General features: G+C 24.1%; 3 protein-coding genes across 3 annotated transcripts; 2 read left to right on the top strand and 1 right to left on the bottom strand. All coding sequences in view use genetic code 6, as the record gives it.

Moving 5' to 3' along the window:
- Positions 1-577: 577 nt before the first annotated feature.
- On the top strand, positions 578-1,858 carry TTHERM_00137630 (hypothetical protein; the record flags this gene model as incomplete). The annotated part of the gene is made up of 1 exon (XM_001019745.2): positions 578-1,858. The coding sequence occupies one exon, from the start codon at positions 578-580 to the stop codon at positions 1,856-1,858; it is 1,281 nt and encodes a 426-aa protein (XP_001019745.2).
- Positions 1,859-7,609: 5,751 nt separating this feature from the next.
- Positions 7,610-9,325, bottom strand: TTHERM_00137650 (hypothetical protein; the record flags this gene model as incomplete). Its single annotated transcript, XM_001019747.4, has 2 exons — positions 7,610-9,108; positions 9,193-9,325. The coding sequence occupies 2 exons, from the start codon at positions 9,323-9,325 to the stop codon at positions 7,610-7,612; spliced, it is 1,632 nt and encodes a 543-aa protein (XP_001019747.4).
- Positions 9,326-11,689: 2,364 nt separating this feature from the next.
- Positions 11,690-14,791, top strand: TTHERM_00137660 (hypothetical protein; the record flags this gene model as incomplete). The annotated part of the gene is made up of 4 exons (XM_001019748.2): positions 11,690-12,502; positions 12,675-12,887; positions 13,132-13,561; positions 13,905-14,791. 4 exons carry the CDS (start codon positions 11,690-11,692, stop codon positions 14,789-14,791), a joined length of 2,343 nt encoding a protein of 780 aa, XP_001019748.2.
- Positions 14,792-15,382: the final 591 nt, after the last annotated feature.

The raw sequence follows: 15,382 nt of genomic DNA, 5'->3' as shown, positions 1-15,382 counted from the left end.
GTATAAAAGTTACTCGCTGAATTCCAAAGCACAAATTCTAACTTAGTTTCAAAGAGTAATCAACAACCACTAACCTCTACTAACTCACCAAGGAATAATTTACTTGCAGATTACTCCTATTTTCAGCTTCAATAGTTAAATATTTCTTTTGCTTCTCTGGTTCTACATAGCTAGCTGCCCACACAAATAAATAAATAAACAAAAAAATATAATTTTTTGATCGATCGATTGATTTGATAATTAATTAATTAATTTTTTAATAAGTAGCGCCTCAAATCTTCCCTTTTTTAAAAATTAATAATAAAAGAAATAATTAACCAATACGCATAGATATCTCATAAATCTATCACACACACTCACTAAGCAAAGTTGACTCCTCTTCATAAATTTGTCTATAATTGAAAAAGAACTTTAACAGTAATTTAACTCACCCTAGTATTTTACTTATATAAACGTACTACTATCTAATTATCTCACCTCTTTACATTAAAACTTTACTTGCGGAAATAGTAATTATACCCATTTCATTTATTTACCAGCAATTAATTTCACATTACAGAATTTTAACTCAACACAAATGAATTTCTAACAACAAGAATAATAACAATAATAATAACTCCAATTAGTTCGCGAATAGCTTATTAACATGACCAACATCATGCAATCTAAGCCTGAATACTTTTTATAAGACGCTGCTCATCAAAAATCCTTGATTTAAAGCATTGAAGATTGCTTCCAAATCTTCCCTAAAGGTTGTGCTTTCCTCGCCAACCAACTTATCCACATGGATATCAAGACTGCCTCTTAGTTCTCATCAACTTTCCTTTATAAGGTCACTTAAGCTTGCTTCAATGCTGAAAACACCTCAATGGGCAATAACCTCAATTTGCTCACACTAATTTCCAAAATTGTTTGCGAAGTACCTGCAATTTTCTCTCCTGTTATAAAGAAAGGAAGTTTCCTTTCCAAGATGCTCTCTATGGATGCAGAATGCTTCGGTAATGATGAACAACAATTTGGCAAGGCTCTTCTCTACGTCTCTAAGATTTTAAAAATCTGTGGTCGCGCTTCCCTTTAAGCTACCCATTTAATGCTTGCCAAGTAACTCATTTTCACCAATTTCCAAATCATTGAAAAAGATGCCTGCCTCTTCACCAATTATTTGGGATTGCTCTGCACTCTCCATCCTGAAATGAGCTTATAAGAAATTCTTAAATATAGAATCCCCTCAAAGCTCTTCAATCTATTCGAAAACGCCAAGTCTCTCCCCATCCCAATTCAAACTGGTCTTGCTAAACTTATTGTCAGATACTGCCCATCTAATGCTGACTTACTAAAGTGGCTATTAGCCAAAGCCTTTTTCGTAAATGGAGGTATTGCATACCAAATGACTATTAACGCTTTCTCTTCTAAGTTCCTCATTTCTGAAGCATCAATCATCTTGGAAGCTATCGTATCTTCTAGTAATCCTGAAATCAACGCTTACTACCTTAAAATAGTTGACCACTTACTCAGCAATGCAGGAAATGAAATTTCTGAGACCTTGCTCTTGAGATGGCTTTGCAAATTCTAATTATTGAATCACATTTAGAGCATCTATTTCTCAAACATCAAGCAAAACAACATTTCAGAGCCTGTTAAAGGAGCTATCCTTGATTTCGTCTCATCTGTCTAGCTCAAATGCAGCAACTTGAATTCTATTTATGGATAGTCTTCTAACATCATTTCATCCAAGCTTAATTCTATTGGATTTACTGCCGAAATCGAAGCCAACAAGCATCTCTTAAAGAAGAATCTTGTCCAACAATAATAACAGAATAATCAAACCCCCGTTGCAGTCAACAACAACAGCAACTGAATCGCGGATAATAGTTCATCCCTTCAGATATTTAACATCTGATCTTTGCTACTATTCAGTGTATTCTTTTGACTGATAGCTGAGCTCAAATAAACTTAATTTACACAATAATAACTAAAAATTTACTCTTTTGCTATTTACTCTCCTAGGGCCTACAGTAACAATTAAATGAAGAAAAAAGTTTAAAAAGGTAGAAACAAAATTAATAACTTCAAATCTGACTATTTGCTTCTCCAATCTTTCCTCGTATTTTATCCTGTCTGGGAAGAAGAAGAGAGGTATTTTAGAAAGAAGAGAAGACTAGCATGAATCCTACCTGTGATACACACACACACACATAAATAAATACACACATCTAGCCCTAAAGAAGATAGAAATTAGCAATTAATAATAAGCAACTCATTTTACTTTATAAAAATAGAACTTTACTTTATATTAAAACTTACTTACTTACTTACTTACTTACACACTTACTTCATTCCTACTCTATAATAAAAATATATAATATATTATATTATATTTTTAACTATTTACTACTTACTTATTGCGTTTAAGATTACAACAAAAATAACAACAACAACACAAAAAATGATCTTCTCCTTTCTCCTTTAAAAATAACTACATTTTTCTATAAACCTACCTTATGTGTTATACTTTATGCGTTAGGAGTACTTTATCCCTTAATCCGAGGCAAAAAGGTGTAGCATGTGTTGTAGGCGAATTTATAATAAATGTTGGTTTTTGGCAAAATAAGCAAAATAAAAGGGAAGTAATAAAAAAAAGCGCGTAAATAGTAAAGTTAAACCAAGTAAGTATGTATGATGCCGAATTAATTTAATAATACGAATTTTATTTAATGAGTAGGCTAAGTTGTATTGATTTGATGCACTAAATCAATAAAAGTAGTAATCAAAAATGACAAAAGTAAGTATAAAGTAAACATCTTAAGTAAATGCTAAATAGCAAATAAAGAGTAAATAAAAAAATTTTTGAGTTTTTAAACAAGCAGCAGCTTGATCAGCACTAAATCAGTCTCAAAGAATGCGTTGAATAGGCCTCCCTATTCAAACACAGAATAGGGAGGGGGGTGAACTATCTTGTAATTTAGAATTTTATTCCCCTCTCGAACTTTAAACAACCCTTCGTACTTATAAAATGTACATTAACCTTAATAATTTAGAACTTTAGTATAATATTATATAAATAAACCAAGAGTACTTTAAACCTAATTAATCACCATTAGCATATAAATCATCAAATGCACATTTGCATTTTATCTTCCTATATCTCACTCATATATACACACACATACCCATTCACTATTGATTTTATTTGATAATAAAATCAAGCTTCTATTAGCAGCACTATCTTAGTTTGTTTTGGTAAACTAGTACTTTAAAACCTCCATTATAAATTGTGATAGTCAATCTTAATCAAGAAATAGAAGTATATTATTTTCTTAATCATTTAACATTTGCTCATTCATTTTTTTTTATGAGCTAAATTAGGAAAGTTAAAAGTAAAAACTTTAAATGATTCAGAAGAAATAAAAATAAATTTATCATCATTTAAATAATGATTATAATTTCTCAAATGTACTCAATATATAATTAATTTTGTATTCCTTATATATTCATTTATATACATTCTAATAATTTATTTTATTTTAAACATTAATTAATTCATTAATTCATTTATTTTCTCTTCAATTCCTTATTCATCAAATTTCAATTTTATTTCTTGAGTTCATTTTTCAACAAAAATTTTGCTATAAAAATAAGCGAAATATAAAATTAGTCGATAGCTTACTTATTTTAAATATAAATGAATATTTGTTGTTTAGAGTAAACTTTTAATTTCAATTTCTTTGTGCTAAAGTTCATATCTTGTTTACTTAACTTTCTCAAATAAACCATTTTTTAAAATACCAAAAAACTAATGCTTACTTACCACTTACAACAAATAAAATAAAACTATGAAAGAAAAAAAACATTGCGAATGTTAAAAGTTTAGACTATTACTTGCTAAAATAAACTATGATGGTTTATTAATTAGTTATTTTTACAATTAATTCTAACCTTTTTAGAGACAAAATTAAGATAAAACTATAATTATGAACATATCTTAAAAAAATAAATTTGCTTTACTAAATTTTTATTTGACAAAAATAACCCAACAAAATAAATCACATAAATTTTATCTTTTGTATTTTTAACTATTTTTATATTAATATTTATCAATTTCTTAAATATTTTTTACTCAATTACCAAAATAATAAAATAATCTTACCAATTTTTGTTTAAAAATTATTATTTGAAAAAGTTATTATTATAATTTAGTAAAATGTAACTGTATTCAATTTTCATAATTTTACTAAACTAAAACTGTAAATCATTTATTCAAAGAAAAATATAATTTAATTGTAATTTAATGAATGTGTTAATTCATCTTACAAAATAAATTATATTTTTTTAATCAATTTTTAATATATCTGTATGAATAAGTAATTATTAAATATAAGCTTTTAGTGATTCATTCTATTTTATATTAGTCCATATTTAAATTCTACTTCTAGTTAATTATTTTAAAATCAACTATAATTAATTTTGTCAATTTTATAAATTTTATTGCTATAAACTCTAAGAAAAAAAAATTTGATTATTTATTTTGTTTTAGTTTAAATTCAAGCATTATATAAAATTATGTTATCAGATTAATTTTAAATTCATTAGCTAAGCAAAAGCTATTAAATAACTATCCTAGACTAAGAATAATTTGCATCAAACATGTATGGTACTATTAAAATTACATTTTTAAAAAGCTTTTAAAATATTAGTACCATAAAATACAATTAAATTTTTTGAATCATACAAAAGCTAATTTTATTTAACTCTTTGTTAGATAATAGAGCGAGAAGATGCTATTAATTTTACAAAGATTTCAGGATAAATGTTCAAAAAATATAGAAAATGTAATTTTAATTAATTTTTTTTTCAATAAAAAATTGCATAATATACATTAAGTAGATTAGCCAATTTGAATAATAATAAAAAAGTATAAAGTAAGAGTAAAAGCATAAACATGGAAAACTAAAAAGTGATATTTATGTAAAGAAAAGCAATAATAATTAATTCTCAGAAGTGAAAGGCTTTGATCCTAATTGCAATGGGAGTAATAAGAACTTTAGTTTTAAATTGGTGTAGTAAGAATTAAAAAGAAATAAAATTATCAAATATCTACAAAAAAATTTATTTTACAAGTGGCTTCAAATTTCTTTAATTAATTGATAAATTAATCTCGGTTTTTTGATATTAAAAAAGTTTAAACCAGTTATTTTATTTTATTATTTCTTAAAAATGTGTATATCCCTTTCGAAAATATTTTGTTTTTTCTTCCAAAAAAAATAATTTAAACTTAATATTAACTATCAACTTTTGATAGTATTAACCATAATTTCAAACCAAAGTTATATTTTTTAATTGAGTTAATCATTAAATTAAAAAATTTTTGAGATAAAGTAAATAAATATTTATTATATAATAAATACAATAGATGTTAAAAAATTACTTAAAATATTAAAAATATTGTTAAATATTAAACAAACCTTTTCTTTTCTGAAATTTTTTCATCTTTAATTTGCAATAAATCATAATAATAAACAGATAAATCTAAAAAATTAAATAAAAAAAATATTAATATAATGAAACTCAAGGATTAAAACTTTAAATAATAAAATATTCTTAAGAATTTTAAAAAATATTAAATTAATTTTTTAGATGTATTTTAATTTAAGCTATCATTATTTAAAAAATAAAATAGTGAATCTTTTTTAAGAAAAATAATTATGTAATTAAATTTAAGTTCAAATAAGATTTAATTTTATCAACTTATTTTTAAAAAATACTTCAAGAAGAATATTAATAAATACTAGCAATAAAAAAATTAAAATTTGTTTAACTTTTAAAATATTAATTATTAAAAATGGAAATAAAATTTTATTTAAAGCTCAAAATGTTTATTTATCAAAAAAGTGAATTTATTTTAGTATAAATGAATATTTCAAATTAATAATGGTTACATTAAATAAATTAAAATAGTTCTATTAACTAATTAAATACCATTTTATTAATAAATTTAGATGGTTTTAATTTAATTTATTTAACTTTATTTTTTCAAAAAAGATCACGAAGATATATGCACAGCTTTATTACTTTTACCTTAAATTGAATTTCAAAGTAATAAAGTATTTTATCCAAATAAAAGTTTAAAACAAAATAAATTAAATTGAATTTTTATTACTTTTAAATTTAATTGTATTTAGTTTGATTTTAAATGTACCTGATTTTATAAATATTTGAAGTATTGTTTTTTTGGCTTAAGAGATAAAAATTTAAATATTATTGAGGAGTAATAAAAGAATTCCACTTAAATAAACAAATAAAATATATTTTGTTAAGATCTGCATAATTATTTTATAGGTGAGTTAAAAAATATTTAAATATTTTAAGAGAAATTATTGCATTTTAATTTACATTTTTACATAAGGTATTATTTAATTTGATTGAATTTATATACTTAATTTATATTTTTTAATTACATAGTAATTTATTTGATTTTTTATGTGTAAATTAAAAATATTAACATATGATATCAATATATTGCATATGTTATATATGAATTGGATTCTATTTTTTAACTTAACTTTTAGTAAAAAAGATTACATTCAAGTAAATTAAATAGGAATAGAAAGAGTTTGCTATTTCTATTTATAAAAGTGATTTTTTTTAATAGAATTAAGATGCTTCATTAATATCTTAAAAAGGTTCAAAACTACTTGAAGGTATTTAGTTAACAATAAAATGGCATACCTTATTTTATGTGCGAAATAGTGTTGCTTTTTATAAAGCTATTATTTAAAAAATTTAAAATGTTTTTTAAAGGTATAATAGGGTTTTTTTTAAATTAGATTTAAAGCAAAAAATAAGAAGTTGTTAAAATATAAATTATATGTATAGAGGAGTTAAGAAAAGAATAGAAGCGCAAAATAAGACAGCAATTAAGCTCCTCAATAATTAGATAAATTAAATTATTTTTTTTACTGTTTGAATTCTTGCTTATTTTAAGCTAATTTATAAATTTAGACAATGAAGTTTTGCATAAAATTCGAAAAAAATAAATTTTTAATAAGAAATATTTCAATGAGAAAGAATTTAAAAATATTTTTAAAGAAGGTTAGAAGAGATGATTAATAATTAAATAAAGTGATGATAGATATTATTATTTACTATATATTTAAGTTAATGAGACGATTAATAATTAATTATGTTAAATTAATATAGAAGTGTGTTATTGAAATTAGGTGAATAAGAAATTAATAAAAATGTTCTTTGTTTTTTTTATTAAAATATATATATATAATCCACACTCACTTTATTATGAATATGGTCATTTTTTATTTACAGGGTAAGATGGTTATTAATGGGGGATTATTATGCGCTTGTGCTTAGATTCTTGTTTGTATCTTTTGTACAGATAATTTTTTTCATTCATTAGTCGTTTTAAATTTATAGGCTAGAATGCTAATTATTTTTATCAGTTAAAGTTACAATTAACAAAGTAATTCTAATGCAACTTTGATATTTGTAATTCTAGAATATATTTACCATATTTAATATCTACTTTATTGAATTTAATTTCTTTAAGCTAATATTAAATATTTAATATAAATAAGTATTTGTCATTCATTCAGCTTCAAGAAAGTTTAAATTTGTAGAGCTCATTAACATTTTATAATCCTTTTATGAATATTGGAATGGCCTTTATATGGATATCTTTATTTTTGAGTTTGTCACTTTCATTTACATATTTAGCTGCATATTCATTAAAGAATTTGAGGGAGACCTCTTTGAAAACTTATTTAAATAATATCATTTGTTAGTCATCTTGTGATTCTTGGACTCTCCAACCTTATAGGAAATCTTCTTTGTTCTTTAAATGATTTAGCTAGTCCTTTAAAAAGGAGTTGTGGAAAGCCTCTATAGAGTTGGAATCATTACCAAGACGCTTTTCTATAAAGTCACGGATGACAAAGTTATTCTAAATGCAGTTCATGAGAGCATTTCCAAAATTTTTGAATACATTTTTTTGACGAGATTATTTGTATTTCTTCTTAGGTTTGTATTTCTTAATAGCCTTCTTGGAGTTTAAGGCGCTGCTAGCGTCTTTTAAGGATTCATTTTGACTTCTCCTAGATCTCGGCTTTTTATCAGCAACTACTTCGTCGTTGTTAGCATGGTTATACTAACTACCAGAGAAGTATTGTTCCTCAGAGTTATAATAGCTGCAACTAGCATGCTTGCTTGAATTATTCATATTGCTGTCAGATTAGTCTGAAGAATAGTAGTTGCTATTTTCTAAAGAATATTGTCCTCTATTTTAAGAATTTTGTTCATATTCTTCAGCAATGCTTTCATAGTCATCAATGATTCCATTATCGATGGGTTGTTTCTTTTGACTCTTTTGTCTGTTAATGCTACTTTGATCTTACAGCTGAGGAGCATTCAACATTTTCTAGACTTCATTTTTTAATTCTTTTTACATGATAGGATTTTAAGAGTTGCTAGGTGAATTCTGCATCTAGTTTTATTAAGCTGGCTATATATTTTATTATTCAACCCTGATTACAGGTGACGAAATGTACTTGTTCTAGATTTCAGACTTTTTAGGGATAGAGGAACTTTGTTATGGAAGTACATTAATGCATTATTAGCACATTTTTTAATTGTTTTACTGAGAAGCTGAACAGCTTAAGCAGGGAGATTAATTGATTTGCTATTACTATAATCCATTCTAAGAATTGCTTTGATTCTGACTATTTATAGAGCTTGGTATTTAAACACAATTAGAGAAATTATAATTTTGGTAAGATTTGCCAATTTTCTTATTCTCGTAGCTTTAGTTAGACCCTTAAATTTAAATTTAATATGGATCATTTTCATAAATTTCTTGCTAGTTAGGATATTCTTCTTCGTAATTTTGATTGGCTTCGTCAATATCATAATATACATCCTAATTATTGCATGGAATCATATTTGAGCTCTGCTCCTCATTCGAATTATTCTTGTCTTAATTTTATAGATAGGCCTTTTAGTTAAAAAACATATCACAGATCTCTTCTTGAGATTCAGAAAACTAGGGAGTTTAGGCTATCATATTTGAACTGAGCATTGAATCATTGTCGAAGCATATATCTTATTATTATTATAAATAATAATGTTAGGGATTATCATATTGTTGCGACGACAAATTTTCTTGATATTAAAGTTAATTCAAACCTTTGCCATTTAGTTTTCTTTAGGGCTATGGATAACGAGAAGAGTATGATGCAGGAATATAATTTAAATTGTTATTGCATTATTGAGAGGAGAAGTTTAAGTTTTTCCTTTCTTTTCCTTGAGACATCTTCATAAATATATTAGTTTTAAATTAGGTAATGAGTGAGTCTTGTGATGCTATTTTGTGATTTTTAAATGTAGATTTAGTGCTGTATTACTTAATATAACGACAGTTGCTTTCTTTAAAGGAACTTTACTCTTTGATATTTAATGGGAAATGTGTGGTTTTTTAATTAAATCCAGTTTTTGTTAATTCTGAATTGCTTTTGATATTATTAATTAAATATTAATTTATTATTTATTATTAAATCCGAGTGACAAAAAATTTCCTTCTTAAGTAAAACTTGTCTATTCTGTTTAATCAAAAAACTTCACCCTTTATTTATAAATGATTATTTTGTAAGGAGATTATTAGCTCTAACAAACCAATTCGTAAGCCAGATTCGAAAGTATCCGAGCAAGCTAATCTTGACACATATGGCAACATAAAAAAGAACCCTTTTTTTAAAACATTTTACTTTGGATGCTCTATCTTTAGAAATATTAAGGGCTTTCTTTCATAAAATTTAAATGCAAGAAGTTGTTTTAAGATTTTTGATGATTTTAAAAGATAAACCAAAAGTTTACAAATTAAATTTAAATTTTATACGGCATTATTTTAGTAGTCCTAGCAGCCATTGCGTAGTAGTCAAATGGTTGTCAAATTCGGAAAATCGTTACCGTATAATTAGGTTTTACTTCATATTATTATCATATTGCTTAAAAAAAAAAAATCAAAAGCGGGAGAATAAAAATTTATTAGTATTGATAAATTACAATACAACATTAAAAGATAAATCAGCCAGTGTAAAAATAGTTGAACGATCTCACGAGTAAATAAATACGAATTTTTTTTATATGTATTGACTTACTCAGTCTGGGAGATACTTAACGTTCTTATTTAAGAAAACACATAATTAAATGTGAGAAACAAAAAATAAAAAATCCATATAAAAGGCAAAATAAAAACAAAAAAAACTATTATCAGTAAAAATTAGTTAAGGGGGATATTTATTAACAAAAATTAACCAGTGTGACAAAAATTTAAAGCAAATCGCGACATTTATTGTAATTAAATACTGTACTTTCAAATTAATATCTAACCATGTTAAAAATATAGATTTCGCTATGATAAGTGATTTTAATAGTCAGCCTAAATTTGATTTATAATAGCTATTTTAATTGCTAAATTTTATAATTTTGCTATTTTTATACATAAATAATTATTATCTATAAACTAATTCAACGTTTTAATATAATACATCAATAAAGCCTGTTTATTACATAAACTACTATTGTAAAAGCAATAAAATATGAAATTTAACTAAGGATCAAGTAATAAAGTACTCTGATATCTCCTCTGTAAATTCCCTTATTTTTTTATTACTAAATGCCGTTGAAATATGTTTTAATTATAATTTATAAAAACTATTTTTAAAATTTTTTCCTATAATAAATAATGCGTGGAAGCTCTAATAAAAGCTTGAATATTCAGTAAATTAAAACATAACTTTAATAAAAATAGAACTGCTGAATGAATATTGATTAATTATCTTTAAATATTTTGAATTAAGGCAGAAAAAAAAAAAAAATTAAATCCACTATCAATTCTTATATAAATGAATCTCATTTGTAGATTTACTTTTTTCTGATTATTTCTCCCCAAAAAAAATTATTAAAAAAATTCTTTACACTTTATCTATTTAATTATTTTTTTAAACAATAGTGCATGAATTTGAACAAAATACTCTAATTTAGAGTAAAATAAATATCTTTATAAAAAGATTTGTAAATTGAGGTCTCTCGTTTGAAGAGAGTCTTTTTAAAAATTATAAATAAATATATCATTTCTGATATGGAAGGATTACGTTAATACTTAGATTTAATAAATTACATTTTAAGATTCCTGACTCCAACTAGGAAGTCACTTTAGGGAAAACAATATGGCTTATATTTAGAAAATAATTTTACACATTTCATTAGATATGATTTTATGTTATAGATTTCCACTTAAATATTTTTCATTTTGAATTTTTTTAATGAAATTCCAAAAACTTGATAATATAGATAGAATCCTTACATATTAAAAAAAAAATCAATTAATTATTCATATATATTTACAACAACAAATAATATTTGCCGAACAAGCAATAATAAAAACACGTATTAATCAATCACTTAATTAATTAGATATTTATTTGTTTATTTATTTATTTTACTTTAATTAAATGATAGTAAAAGATATATGTAAATCTTTATTATTTCCTTTCATTCATTTTTATAATTTACATTGAATTAAATTATATATCTTGCAGATTTTAAATCTTTTAATCTTAAACGCCAAAAGTTTAGATATTTTTGAAGCTTTTTATAATTCAAAATACAATAGTTTTTCAATATGAGACACTAAACAACTGTAAGTGGTTAGGAAGATAGATCCTCAAATGTAATTAGTGCTCCTGAATAGTAGGGCTTAGTAGAAAATTGGAAAAGATAAGCAATTAGCGAAAGCACTTTAAATAAATTGCTCGAAAAAGACTATGATCAATAAAACTTTGTTTTGGAGAATTTAAGAGATAAGGATATGGCCGACATAAGCGAAATTCATTAAAAGATGAGCCATTTAAATTCAACACTAGTTACCAACTTGGATGTCTCTTTGTAAAAGAATTATATGGCATTAATAGGAGATATGCATAAAATTAAAGACTTCTCCTTGGACATAGAAAATTGTAAAGATAAAATGCACAAAGTGTAATAAAGCTTGATTAGCTTGCATTCTCTCTTTACATAAAATTATGAAACTATATAAAATAAAATGCCTTTACTCAAAAATGCCAAAGAAGCAGCCGTAATCGTTTAAAAATCAATTAAATATTTATAAAATCTTAAAATTCTTAAATCTTTGGTCTCTTCTCGCTACGAAATTACTGATTTAGTAAAGACTTCTCTTATTTTGTAAGAAATAAATGAGCATGCACCTGCTTTGGCGGACTTAGAATTTTATGAAAACTCGAAATCTTTTCTGCTTCAAGTCTAAGAGCAAGTAGTTAAAAAAGCTGAGAAAAAATTTAACGATGCCCTCCTTCAAAAGAATTAAATTGAAATTTCTCAATCCATATAGATTTTCTTTCATTTAGGGATATTAGCTGAATAATTGGAATAAAGGGCAAATTTTTCTTTAAAGAATTCAAGTGCTTCATGGCGTTAAGTAAATTCTAACATATTTGCTTTCATTAACTTACTAAATACCAATAAATATTTTATCCAAATAAAACCTAAAATTTTTTAAACTGAAAATAGTAATTACAACAAATTTAAATATTTGATAGTAAATCATTAGCATAGATTTTTATGATAAATTAATTTATTTAAATTACAAGGTACTTATTAAAGAATACAGCGGTGAATACTAAGGAGCCCTAATAGTTTAAATTAAAAATTTACTCACAGAAGACTATTCAAATGCTCAATAAATGTGGCTACTAAACTAAAGTGTAAAAGCAAGTAGAGATCCTAAGTCTATGGAAAGTTACGAAACTTTTCTATCAGGAAAGAATGTCTTAAAATTGTTTGATCTTTTCTGGAATAAACAGGTAAATAAAAAATAATTTTATTTCATTTGTTCTGTCTTTGATTAAACATTAAAATTATTCTATATTAAGATAAAATTTTGATTCTCTATTCTTAGAGAACTTTTCAAATTTTACAATCAATTCTTAAATATACTCAAATTCGATTTATTGATTTCTTTATTTATTTATTAAGCTTACTGCAATTTTTTTTCTGTTTTAACTAGCTAATATTCAATTAAATACTTTCTATTTTAATATTTAAAAGTGCCTTATCGTCTAATAGAGCTTTTAAAAGCTTTAAGAAAACTAATCGAAATACACCTAAAATTATAAAACTGTGGTTTCCTCTTATCCTAGAATTTTTGGGATGCTGGAAAACTTTGTAAACAACTTTAATGAATATGTCTTAAGCTTTCCTGATAGCATAATTAGTTACGATTTTCCAGAATTGAAAAAGAGGTTCCTCAATTCTTTGGCTATTTTATCCCCTGCTTATTATCAGAACCTTACCTAAAAAGTCTCAAGTCAATCTCTCAAAGTCATTAAATTGCTTTAGACATTTGATTAAACTCCTTTTAATACTTTAGTATCAAATGTTTAATCCGAATTAGAAACAGGCTTAATAGTAGAATTTAATTTTTAGGCAAAAGATAATTTCCCATCCTGTGCGTTGATTTACAAATAATCTTCTAAAAGTAATTTTATTTATTAGACAAATATTAAGTAAATTTACTGATTCAATTTATTTGAGAGGAACAAAAATTAACCTATTTTCTGATTTTCAGAATTAAGATTACTTACTTTCTCAAAATTACATCAAAGAAAACTCAACTGTTATTTACCATAAACAATACGAAAGAATGAGAAAAAAAAAACAAATTTTATTTAATTTTACTGTCAACTTTTTGATTCTATAAAAATACACTTAACATTTAATTAAATTACATTAATTTATTTAATTTTATGACCTGGATTGTTATTATTTTTTAAAACTATTGCTTGATATAACGGTAAAAATTTATTTTATATAATTTAAAGTATATATCAGTGAATGCCAAAAATTCTTGCAGCAAGTAAAGTAGCTTTATAAGGGAAAGCAAATCACGATAGGGGAAAGTTTTGCTTTAATATATACTTTGAGCATCTACAAAAGCTAAATTTTAGATAATCTTCTCAATTAGGAATACAATGATTAAGTAGACATGGAGTTCTATGACACCGTCCTTGCTGAATATGTAGATTACATATAAGAGGTAACAAGGGTTTACTACTTAGCTGGGTTTAACCAAAACACTAATAACTTCCTTAGCTTATATTTTACTTCTTAAACCTAAAAAGTAGCTTATAACCAAAAGATCTTTACTTAGATGCAAACATTCTTCAAAAACTACAGTCCTTATAGTTACTTTGAGAAATCTAAATACTTTGATTAACTATTTCTACAAGAATACTATAAATACTTTTAAGGATTTTTAAGAGATTTCTGTTTCTTAATAATATATTTTTACAAAAATATGAGTCAAAATATAGATGAACAAACAAGTTTAGGGTAAGAAATAGAGGCGATGTCGTCTATTATCGAAAAAAATGGATCCTCGGAATTTGCAGCATCTGATATGAAGCTTATCATAAATTTGTAAAAGATATTCTATGTAGACTCTAAAAGCGCTTCATAAATTATATAGTAGTCTTAAGACTTTACTTTTTATCTAAAAGAAGGAATTATTCAACTAGCCTTTATACAAAGGTTAGAACAACAAATTAACAAACCTTTGATAAGTAATTTGGATTACAAGGAATCATACTCTTCCTTCAAATCTAAGCTTATAAAAAATATAAAGTCTTTAATTAGTGAGTACATTTAAGAAAACCAAGAATTAATTAGTAAATTCGATGAGTACGATTTCTTAAAAGACCATCATTGAATTATTTTAAGACAAACAAATTATTTAAATTTTAATAAAAAATTCATAATTCTCAAATTTGATAAAATGAAAGAAACTTCTCATCTTTTAACACCAACTTAACTTAAAAAGCTTTTACATTCAAAATTGGTTATTAATAAAAACAACCTTTTAAAATTTTGATAATAAAGTCTTGTTAATATATGAGAAATTACAGTAAGCAAAATTATTTATTTTTCATATTGAATGTTTTACAGATTAATTGATAAAACTGTATAAATAAATATCTAATTAATATATATTTATATCTATCCTAGTTTTATTATTATTTTAAAAATTAATTCTAATCAATAAAAAAGGTATTTGTTAATCTTTAAAAGTTACAATTTCATTTAGTTATATGGACTAATAATTTAATACATTAAGTACTTGCAATTTGAAAAAATATATATTTATAATTGTAAGTGATAGAATTTTGAGAAATAAGATAAAAAGAAGTAATGAAAGAATAATAATTTAAAATATATTTTTTTATTAAATGATTTAAACTAGTATATTATTTGTTAGTTTATTTATTTATTTATATATTTATTTATCTATCTATTATCTGCT

This window comes from Tetrahymena thermophila (assembly GCF_000189635.1).
Source record: "Tetrahymena thermophila SB210 genomic scaffold scf_8254582, whole genome shotgun sequence".
Lineage (NCBI taxonomy): Eukaryota > Ciliophora > Oligohymenophorea > Hymenostomatida > Tetrahymenidae > Tetrahymena > Tetrahymena thermophila.
This window is presented reverse-complemented; position numbering and strand designations above follow the sequence as displayed.